The 11,747-nt window shown below is 35.8% G+C and overlaps 1 protein-coding gene across 2 annotated transcripts; it reads right to left on the bottom strand.

Moving 5' to 3' along the window:
- LOC107639144 (transport and Golgi organization 2 homolog) lies at positions 104–2,831 on the bottom strand. 2 transcript variants are annotated; one of them, XM_016342576.2, is made up of 6 exons: positions 2,678–2,831; positions 2,013–2,184; positions 1,736–1,919; positions 976–1,173; positions 560–745; positions 104–444 (listed from the first exon to the last, which is right to left on the bottom strand). In XM_016342576.2, the coding sequence occupies exons 2-6, from the start codon at positions 2,093–2,095 to the stop codon at positions 313–315; spliced, it is 783 nt and encodes a 260-aa protein (XP_016198062.1). In that variant the 5' UTR covers positions 2,096–2,184; positions 2,678–2,831; the 3' UTR covers positions 104–312. The 2 variants fall into 2 exon arrangements, with proteins under 2 accessions (XP_016198062.1, XP_016198063.1); XM_016342577.2 differs by having other exon boundaries at positions 2,013–2,166; positions 2,678–2,830.

The following is an 11,747-nucleotide window of genomic DNA, read 5'->3' as shown; positions in this document are numbered from 1 at the left end:
AAAATAAAATTACAGTTTAGTTTTTTAAGGGTGATTTTAAAAAAAAAATTAAAAACTCAGTCACTCTTCAAAAGTCTTTAATGAATCATGGGCTATAGTACAGTTTAAAGAGAATGATGAAATGTATTTGCAAATATTTCGTTTTTGCCAAAATTAATCAACTAATCCAGTACAAACTTAACAGTTAAGAATATTAGATTACAGTGGTTAGATTTATATAGAAAAATCAATCTAGTTGCTGCCTGGCTTTACGAAATTTCACATTTTAGAAGGAGATTGATTAGCAGAATTAGAACAAATCCCTGCTGTTCATTATGTCTCATTTATCTGATAGGCCACCGTGTTCTCTCTCCATTGCTCCTTATCCAGATATTTCTCGTAGAAGCTAACTTCTTTGTTCGATTTCACAAGCAATGCAGAAGTGCTTCTAGTGCCATAACGTGTCTGAGAATGCATATAAACAAACAAGTTTCAGCTTTGCACATGCAAAACCAGCACTAAATAGAGCTAGGAACTAGGAAGCATGAAAGCACGAGGAAAGTGTTGGTTAATATTTTACCAAATCCTCTTTGACAAAGATGGAACTCATGGGGCGTTCTCGTTCTGGAGGATGAATCCCAGGTAGCTTGCCATCCTCGTCCTTAATCGTGTTTGTCATTAGTTGCTCAACCATTTCTTTGATGGGAAATTCGCTTTCACCATAGCGATCAACAAGCTCCTTGAAACTATGGCGCAGTCGTTCTGCCTGAAAAATGAGCTCTGATTTCAGTTCGAGTTAATGGTAACTTGCATACGAAGAAATTCTCAAGTACTCGGACAAAAAGAAAATATGCAATGATCTAGTTGATATAACTAAATATAGTTGAGCTACTGGGATTTTGTACAAAAAGTTCAGAAATAATTTGAAAATCTTGCCAATCTGTGTGGATTTCTCAGTAACTACAATTACACAACAACAATTCAACTGTTTATTACCTTGGGCCAAGGAGCATCCAGGGCTGCATTTGTCAAGACATGAATTCCTGGTGTTACAGAAAAATAACCTGGCTTAGGCCTATTGAAGACATAAACCATGGTTGAGCTGCAAATATCAACACAAACTAGATTGAAGCCATTATATACATGTGCCTCTTCAACAATTTGCTCTGCAAACTCCTGAGGACTCTTCTTACTCTGTCATGTTGCAGTATTTTCATTTGTTATTTCTATAAATAAATATGTTAAGATTACGCGATGTAAATATGTAATGGATGATATAGATAACTGTTTAACTGTTATGATTTCCATACATCATTTCAGGTGTTTGTGTTGACGTACGGCATGTAAATGGCATAGCATAAACATTGGCAGCACTGTAACTTAATCTCATCAGAGTTAATTAGGAAGAATGCTTAGTCAGCAAGTTGCTTAGCATGGTTAGAAAACGTGAACCAAGATATTTATTCTATAGCTAGCTAGATTAGATGGTAGTATAAATAGTTAGTTCCCTTGTACATTTCAGTTTTCTAGTTCATCACTCTATGAATCTAAGAGAATTATCTCTCGCAAGCTCTATTTTTCTCGGCTTCTTCTTGCCCTCATGAACTAAATCACCAACATTTCCTCAGTTTGCGTAAGATATATAAATGAAGTTATTAGATTATATTTGAATTGGTACCATAAGAAAATAGTCACATGAATTTGCAAAGCAGCAAGATCTTAAGAAACAAAGTAACAAACAGATGGAGTGTGTGACCTGAAGGAATCGGAGGGGCAAGTCTCCCCTGGTCTTGGGTTCTGGAAGGCTTTCAACTTCCCTGAAATTGGTGAGGAAAGCCACCCTTCCATCTCTGGTGGAGCCCAACCATGTGCCACCGCCGAGCTCATCCCTTCCGCCCAATATAATGTCGCCGGCCCACCATCCTAACGGCTCTGTGGGCCTGTCAGCAATAAACAAATGGTTTTCGTTAGTCACCCAAGTTAAAATCAATCACATGTTTGTTACAAAAAAAGGAACCAACACAAGCACTCACCGGTAATAGAATTCGTCCCTGTTGTGTAAGAGAATGAAGGGGTATTTTGTATGAGCTTGCCACATGAACACTGCGATACACATGCCTCTGAATTTCCCTTTGTTGAAACTCACATCAGCTGCATCCAATGCTTATTTAACAATAACATCATCACCTGCAATTGTGATAATTTCTTATAAAAAAAAAAAAACAAAAACAAACAAGATAATTGAGTTCAGTAATGCGATTGTGAAACTGACCAGTGTTTAATTTGATACTAAGATAAAATCAATTTCCGAAAAAGTACCAAAAGAAAAAAGCATACAGATAAATTAGTAAGATACTTTCATACTTGCTTCAGGACAATTCAGATAACCAGTAATTAACCTTATCCAGATCCAATCCATCAAAAGATTTAATTTGCAAAAAGCATCACTGAAAAATCAAGCTCGTAGTCGAGGTTGATTTTATAGAAAATTAACATAATATAGATCATAAGCTTTCACGTAAAGATGTCCTTTGGCGCACACATATTTTTGGAGTATTGATCAAATTTCAAGCTTGAAACAATCAAATGTTCATAATATTGACTACAATTTCCAGATTAACAGAGTCATTAATAAACTGAAATAAGTTAATTCAGAAAAGGAATTAGATGAAATGGAGTATTTGCATATTGTGGATACCGAAGTAGATGTTGAAGAGGTAGCAGGAGGTGCGTGTAATTGGTGGAACGCTGAGAAGAGATCAAGAGCTCAGAACATTGAGAAGGGACACGAATTATTGGAATCTGGAACAGACTTTAGTTGGCCACATCCCTTTCCTTCTTTTTCCTTGGATTTATAGAGTATTTTTTTACTTATTTAATTTGAACATAGAACTAATGTATAAAGAGAGTCACCACTTTTATTGAAATTTGATTACCATTTAAATTGTACAAGAAAAATGAATAATTTTATATTTTTAAATATAATCTTAAATTATTAAAAATATTAATGATAGCTAATTGATAACTACAAATAACAAATTATGTTGATCTCTTAACAGTCTTTTAATGTAAAATTGTGTAAGATATTCATTTATTTAATAATACTCTACAACCAAGTTAATTATCCAATCAAATTGGTATAGCCTAATTTATATTCACGCGCCATTATTTTTAACTAACTTTTGACTAAACTTGCCATTATATATAGTTTTTTTTTCTCTATCGATTTTTTTTTCAAAATTTTTTTTTCATTTTCTATATTTTCTGCGTTCACTTCGTTCTCTTTTTTCTCTACATTCTGTTTGTTCTCTGTGATCTCTGCGGTATGTTTGTTCACGATCAAGTCTCTTTGATATGATTTGAAAATTTGGATTAATTTTTTTTTTCAAATCAAGCAGTGAAATTTGATTTGATTAGGTATTTCGTTTTCGAAGGCAATGAATGATGCAAGTCCAGACTATCAGTTGAACCAGAATGAATTGGATTATTGTTTTGAATCGATTCAAGTGGATGAGGTTTGGTTCGAATCTAGTTAATGGAGTTCGATAGTAGTTGATGTTTCTGTAGTTGAATAATTTTATTTTTGTTTGTGAAATTTGATGTTCATAGTTAAAAAGTTTGAATTTGAATGTAATATAAGAGTTTTGAATTGTTATTTCGATGAATCTGTTTTGTTCCTAGTTTCGGTGCATTATGAAAGACAATTTGGTTTAATACAGAACTGTTTTCGGTGTTTTTTTGTAGTTTTTGTGTGATGTTGATGAGTAGTTTGTGCCAAAGATTGTGATGACTTTTAATACACTTGAAGAAGCTGAAAAAATCTACAAAGATTACTCTAAACTTGCAGGTTTTTCTACCAAAATTAGGAACACAAATAGAAAAAGGAAACAAAATTAAAAACTAATTTATTACATGTAACAGAGAGGAAAAATAGAAATCGAACATATCTCCAACTCAAAAGATAAATCCCTCAGCTGATTTTAAATTGTCCTGCAAGAATTTATATACATATATTGAAGGAAGCTGTTGTTTGGGTTATTTCGAAGGTTGTTTTGCATCATTCATATCCATGCTGTCCAAATCAAGCAGAGAAGCTTAAACAACACAAGCACTTAAGCATGTTTGTATGTCGTTGATAAACCACTATTTTATGGTTTATCTTGTGCTCAATTGAGTGGTTTTTATCAACTCTTTACCCACTTATTCATACTATTTGCATGTTTTACATTTTTCTTTCTGATTTTGTGCTATGATTGAGAACATGCTTCTTTGGCCTTATATTTGCTAATATTAATCCTCTCTCATTACCATTAGATGCCTTGATATGTGTGTTAAGTATTTTCAGAGATTACAGGGCAGGAATGGCTTAGAGGATGGAAAGGAAGCATGAAAAAGTGGAAGGAATACAAGAAGTTGAAGGAACTGCAAAGCTGTCAGCCTGACCCTCTCGCACTAAAACGGTCATAACTTGAGCTATAGAGGTCCAAACGACGCGGTTCCAGTTGCGTTGAAAAGCTAACGTTCGGGGCTTCGATTTGATATATAATATGCCATAGCTTCCCAGAAGTTAGGCGACGCGAACGCGTGAATGACGCGCCCGCGTCGCATCTGCGAATTGCAATCCGCGCGAACGCGTGGATGACGCCTCCGCGTCACTTTCCCGCGACCAGTACGTACCAGAAAATGATGGGGGCGATTTCTGGGCTGTTTTTGACCCAGTTTTCAGCCCAGAATACACAGATTAGAGGCTATAAAGTGGGGGAATGCATCCATTCATGAACATACTCTCATAATTCACAATTTTAGTTTTAGATGTAGTTTTTAGAGAGAGAGGTTCTCTCCTCTCTCTTAGGATTTAGAATTAGGATTCACTTCAGTTCATGATTATTTCATCTTCTTCAATTACAGGTTCAATGTTCCTTTTATTTATTTTCCCAATTAATTTATGAATATTCATGTTATATTTGATTTCTTTTATTAATGCAATTTGAGGTATTTTCAGATTTAATTTTGCTTTGCTTTATTTACATGAATACTTTTAATTTAATTTAGAATTCTCCCTTTTGGCTTTGGTTAAGTAATTGGTAACGCTTGAGCTGTCAAATAAAGCAGTGGTTGAAATTGGGAGTTGCTCCAATAACTCTAGTCTTTCCATAGGAATTGACTAGGACCTGAGGATTAAGCTAATTAATCCACTTGATTTACCTTCACAGTTAGAGGTTAACAAAGTGGGATTAAAATCCAATTCTCATCACAATTGATAAGGATAGGACTTCCAGTTCTCATACATTGCCAAGAGTGTTATTATCTATTTAAATTAATACAATTTACTTTCTTGCCATTTACTATTCTCGCTTTTTATCTTATACATTAAAAATCCCCAAATTTACAAACTCACAACTAATGATAAGAACACCTCCCTGAAATTCTTTGAGAAGACGACCCGAGGTTTAAATACTCTGTTATCAATTTTAAAAGGGGTTTGTTACTTGTGACAACCAAAACGTTTGTAAGAAAGGTTGATTGCTTGGTTTAGTAACTATACTTGCAACGAGAGTTTACTATAACTTCTAAACCATCAATCTTCAGTTCTTTCAAAATGGCGCCGTTGCCGGGGAATTGCAAACGTGTGCCTTATTATTGGTTATTGTAAATATTTGCTTTTTACTTGTTTATTTGCTTCTATTTTTGTTTTTATTTTTGCTTTTTCATAAATTAAGAGGTTATTGGTTTTTATTTAGTTATCAAATTTTTTTTTTCAAAAATCTGTTCTTCATGTTCATCTTAACCTTCAAGTTGTTCTTAGTTGTTTTCTTCGTTTTGATCTAAAAATTTTAAGTTTAGTGTCATTTTATTGTTTTTCTCTTTTCTCATTAAATTCAAAAATTCAAAATTTAAAACTCAAATTTCAAATTTCAAATTTCAAAATTCAAATTTAAAATTTCAAAATTTAAATTTCAAAATTCAAATCTTTTTCAAAAATCATATCTTTTTCAAAAATCTTATCTTATCTTATTTCAAAAATCAAATTTCAAAATTCAATTTTCAAAAATTCAAAATTCAAAATTTAAAATTCAAATTTCAAAATTTAATTTTCAAATTCAAAATTTAAATAACCTTTTAATTTAAATTTATTTTTATTTTCATTTTTAAATTTTTATTTGCTATCATGAGTTCTCACCCCCATCGCTATGAGTCTGGTTACAATTATGTTGCAGGAAGAAGAAATTACAATGAGAACAGGCATCAAGGTTGGAACAATCAAAGATGGGAGGAGCCACAAGGATTTGATCAACCCTCTTGGCAACAACCACCACCATATGCCTATAAACCCTTTCCTCAACATGACTTTGGACCACCATACTCACAAGCCCCTTTCCACCAATCACCTCCATATGACCCTAAACCATATCCACAATACCAACCACCTTATGAGCCATATGAACCATATATAGAACCACCCCAATTCCAACCCAATCACTTCCAAGAACCACCACCTCAATATTTGCCATCTCCATATCCATCAATCCAAGAGTACTATGATCCTACTTATGATAGCCGAGCGCAACAAGAATCAAGTGATCGTCTCACGGAAACATGTGCAAAACTTCATGCCACACTTCACCAATTGAATCAAGCAATAAATAGACTACCTTCCCGACGTTCAGACACTCAAGGAACCCCCATGGCTTCATGTGGGCAATCTAATGAAGAACGTAGCATGAAGGAGATATTAGAAACTCCAATGGACAGTACAGAGCATGACTTTGTACTGGAACAAGTGGAGGAAGCTGTAATTATCGAAGAAGAAGAAGTGGTTGCAGACTTAGGAGATGCTGAACCTCCATGGGAAAGTCAAGACATAGAACCTCCTTCCAAGACGGTTACATTTGATGTTGAGGAGGGTGTACAACCTCCAAGGCATATCATGGTTAAGGACTTGGAAGAGGTTGATCAAGAGATGGAGATTCAAGAAGAAGAAGCACAACCTCCCATACCCTTGGTAAGTAATGAAGAAGAGATTGAATTGGAAGAAAGCTACCAAGAGGAAGAGGTTGAAATTAAAGAAGTTTGCAAAGAGGTGGAAGTTGTCAAAGAGCACAAGGGAGTGGAGCTTGAAATTACCTTGCTGAAGTTATTCGAGACCCCTCCCCCTAAGTTGCCATCATCCTTCACAACATTCAAGTGGGTAAAATTCATATCCCTTAACTTTCTAATTCCACTTGAATATGGGCTACTAGAGACGGATGGTCAACTTAGAGCTCTTTGTGGCATAAAGAGTAAGAGGAAGATGGTCAGTGGTAAGAATTGTCCTGCAAGGTTCATTATGGTTGGAAGCTTTAAGTTTAAACGTAAAGGTTGGTGTAAAGCTCAATTGAATGGGTCTAGGAAGTTGTTTGGATGCTTCAGTAAGAATTCTAAAGATGAACCACCCGAATGGAATCATGATAATCAACAAGAAGACGGGTGCAAAAGCAAGATTTGGGACCCCAGAATTCATTCTGGCAATCAACACTCTTGGGGCCTTGTCACTTGCTTTGACTTACTTGAAGGCTTTCTGCGCCTAGTTTGGGATCCCAGAGGATACTGGAAGTACAAACATTGGTGGGGATTCAAGGATCAATACAAGCACAAGCCACCATGACAAGGAACTCACCAAATGTCCAACTTAAGGACTTTAACTAAAAGTGTTAGGTGGGAGACAACCCACCATGGTATGATCGTTCCTTTTTCATTTTTATTTAGTTTTATTTGTTTTCAAGTTTTATTTTATTTTATTGTATTGAACCTGGAGTTTTGCATAACATTCATATTAGCATTGCATTCTGCATTTTTCATGCATAAAAAAAAAAGCACGCACGCGACGCGGCAGCGTCGCTGACGCGTCTGCGTCAGGTGGGAACATTGGCCTCCCACGCGACCGCGTCACCCACGCGGCCGCGTGACCTGAATATCGACGTGAAAAGGGTGCTTGACCGAAAGTTGTGCTGGAGTGGTGATGGACTGGTGCTAAACGCACAAGCCCTACGACGCAACCGCGTGACCGACGCGACCGCGTCATATCCCAATATTGGCCACTCACGCGATCGCATGACCCACGCGATCGCGTCTCCCGAAATTTGGCAAAATAAGATTTTGAACAGAGAGTTGTGCGAGTGCGAGGCTGCCCTCGCGCCAGTAGCATAAAACGGGTCACGCGACCGCGTGACCGACGAGACCGCGTTAATCAGTTTAAGCGCAATTCGCGCGACCGCGTGCCTCACACGGCCGCGTTGCCTGCGCCGCACAACTTATCCAGATCAGCGCCAATTATATTATCTTTTCTTCTCTAATCCTAATTTCTTCTATCTTTTCTCCTTTCTTTCTCACTTTATTTCTTTCACTTCTCATTCCTTTTCACCTTCATTCTATTTTACTTAATTTATTTGCATATTTCATTCATTGCATTTTAATTTTGTGCATATTTGTATTTTTTCTTTTCTAAATTTATTATTTTACCATTGGTGTTAAATGTTCTTAGTCAACTGTTGCATCTTTTCTTGAATTATTTTTAGTGACTTGTTTTACACTGTGGGATGATATTAATTATCTGCCAATGCCAATCTTTTATGATATTTGCACTTCATTTGCATTGACATGAACTTATATTGATATTTTCATTACCCACACTCCTCCCCTTTGTTGCAAATTTTGCACCACTGGTATGCCATGTGCTTCTATTGTTTTCTCACATACATGTTGAAGCTTCCATGTAAATGAGACCCTTATCAGTTGGCATTAACCCACCCATACTTTATTTATTTTCTTATCTTTATCTCTGGGTTACTGTTCTTCTTTTTCTCTTCTTTCAGGATGGCCACCAAAGACGGAAAAAGGGAGAAACTTCTAAAAAGGGAGACAAACAAAGTCCATCTGCACAATCCTTGAATAAAAGCATTAGTTGGAACAACCCGTCCACCTGCACATCTCAGCATGCACCGAGGACGGTGCAATCTTTAAGTGTGGGGAGGTCGATACCGATCTCCATGGGTTAGTACTTTCTTGTCTCAACACCAATGTTTAAATTTTCTTTGTAGTTAGTTATTGCATTTGTATGATTGTTTGATTTTGTGCATATTTTATCACTTGGTTGAAGTAATATTTTCTTTTTCAAGAAACCTTTTAGAGCATTTCACTAATTTGAATAAAATTTAATGTTAAACTTGTTTGAAGAAATATTATACTGGAACATGGTTTAGAGCTTGAACACACAAAACCTGTGAGATTTTGAGCCTATTTGATTTTGGTTAGCTTAGACTAGTGAAAGTGCTCATGAATTAAGTGTGGGGAAAAGTGGGTTTGGAAACGTTTGGTTTGAGAATTGAGTATGTTAGAATTTTCTGAAAATGTGAAAAAAATGTTTAGGACATGATTCATGCATCCAATAATTTAATCATATGCATTGAGAAAAATAAAAGAATATATATATATATATATATATATAAAGAAGTGAGAAAAAGAAAATAAAAAAAAAAGAGCAAATAAGCAAAAAGGAGACAAAATGCCCCAAAGTAAGTGGTGAAAGCAATGCATATGTACTATACTAAAGTTAGAATGCATGAATATGTGGAAAACATGGTTAATGGATAGTTAGATGTGGTATTATGATTACATGGATTGTCTAAGTTAGGTGGAAAAGTTTAAGTTAATTAAGGATTCAGATTTTAGTCCACTTGACCAAATACGATCCTACCTTGACCCTAACCCCATTACAACCCTTAAAAGACCTCTTGATATGTGTATCTGTGCATTAAATTTATGTTGATTGTTAGATGAAGAGCAAGCCTTAGAAAGCAAGGTTAGTAGAGAATTGAGAGAATCGAACCTAAAACACTTGAGTGATTAGAGTGCATACACTCCCAGTGAGGGTTCGATGCTCGATTCTTTGTTCCCGGCTTTCATAGCTATTTTCTTCTACAAGTCTATTTGTACTTCATTTTTATGATTTAAATTAGTGAAATCCAGTTCATATTTATTCTTGGAGAATTTATTTACTTTTAAACCAAGTAGGAAAAAGCATTCTTCATGTAGTTGCATTCGTATAGATAGGTTGCATTTCATATTAATCTACCATTCCTCTTCATCTTTATAGCTTCTCTTGAGCTTAGCATGAGGACATGCTAATGTTTAAGTGTGGGGAGGTTGATAAACCACTATTTTATGGTTTATCTTGTGCTCAATTGAGCGGTTTTTATCAACTCTTTACCCACTTATTCATACTATTTGCATGTTTTACATTTTCCTTCCTGATTTTGTGCTATGATTGAGAACATGCTTCTTTGGCCTTATATTTGCTAATATTAATCCTCTCTCATTACCATTAGATGCCTTGATATGTGTGTTAAGTGTTTTCAGAGATTACAGGGCAGGAATGGCTTAGAGGATGGAAAGGAAGCATGAAAAAGTGGAAGGAATACAAGAAGTTGAAGAAACTGCAAAGCTGTCAGCCTGACCCTCTCGCACTAAAACGGTCATAACTTGAGCTATAGAGATCTAAACGACGCGGTTCCAGTTGCGTTGGAAAGCTAACGTCCGGGGCTTCGATTTGATATATAATATGCCATAGCTGCCTAAAGAACTGAAGATTGATGGTTTAGAGGTTATGGAAGCTCTCGTTGTAAGTATAGTTACTAAACCAAGCAATCAACCTTTCTTACAAAAGTTGTGGTTGTCACAAGTAACAAACCCCTTAAAAATTGTTAACCGAGTATTCAAACCTCGGATCGTCTTCTCAAGGAACTGCAAGGAAGTATGTTCTTATTATTGGCTATAAAGGTTGTAATCGGGGTTTAGAAGGTGAGAAGCAAGTGATTTAAATGACAAGTAAAGTAAATGGCAATTGAAATAAATAATTACTGTAAAGCAACTTTTGGCAAAGTAAGAGAAATTAGAAGTCCACTTTGTTATCTCTCTTAACAATAATGAAAGTTGAATCTAAATTCCACTTGGTCGACCTTTAAAGTAAAAGTAAGTCAAGGGACTAATTAAATTGGCCTTTGAATCCTATTTATTTCCTAGGAAAAGGTTGGGATTACTAAAGTTCAGCTTAATTAGCAAGATAACGATTATCAATTAAGTTGAGTTTGACAACTGTTGGGTTACTGATTTCTTAACCAGGACCAAAAGGGGAAAAAGTAAATTGCTGGAATAACAATGTCCTTTAGATGGAAAGCAATGGTAACACAAATTAAAGAGAAAGCAATCAATAACTGAAATACCTCAAATAATCATTAATTCAAATCTTAACATGGAAAGAATTCATAAGTCAAGTTGGCAACATTTATAGATACGAATAAAAGCATTAAAGTAAAAGCAGCATAGAAACATAAATTAAAGTAAATATTAAACCTGGATCGAGCGTCACTTTTAGAAACTAAGAGAAGTCCTAAATCCTAATCCTAATCCTAAGAGAGAGAGGAGAAAACCTCTCTCAAACTAAATCTAAATCATGGAAAGTGAAAATTGGCGAGCTCTCTCTCAATGGATGCATTCCTCCACTTCATAACCTCTGGTCTATGCATTCTGGACTTGGATTTGGGCCAAAAAGGGCTTCAGAATCCGCTGGGGGCGTGTTCTGTAATTTTTGGTGTGTGGCCTCTGTCACGCGTCCGCGTGGGTCACGCGGTCGCGTCATCCGGAGCTTTTCCTTGCCACGCGGTCGCGTCAGTCACGCGTCCGCGTCGTATACGTTCTGCTTAAGGTGCGCAGTCGCGTCAGTCATGCGGCCG

This window comes from Arachis ipaensis, chromosome B04 (genome assembly GCF_000816755.2).
Source record: "Arachis ipaensis cultivar K30076 chromosome B04, Araip1.1, whole genome shotgun sequence".
Taxonomy (NCBI): Eukaryota; Viridiplantae; Streptophyta; class Magnoliopsida; order Fabales; family Fabaceae; genus Arachis; species Arachis ipaensis.
The sequence above is the reverse complement of the archived record's forward strand: the minus strand, read 5'-3'. Positions and strand labels throughout refer to the sequence as shown.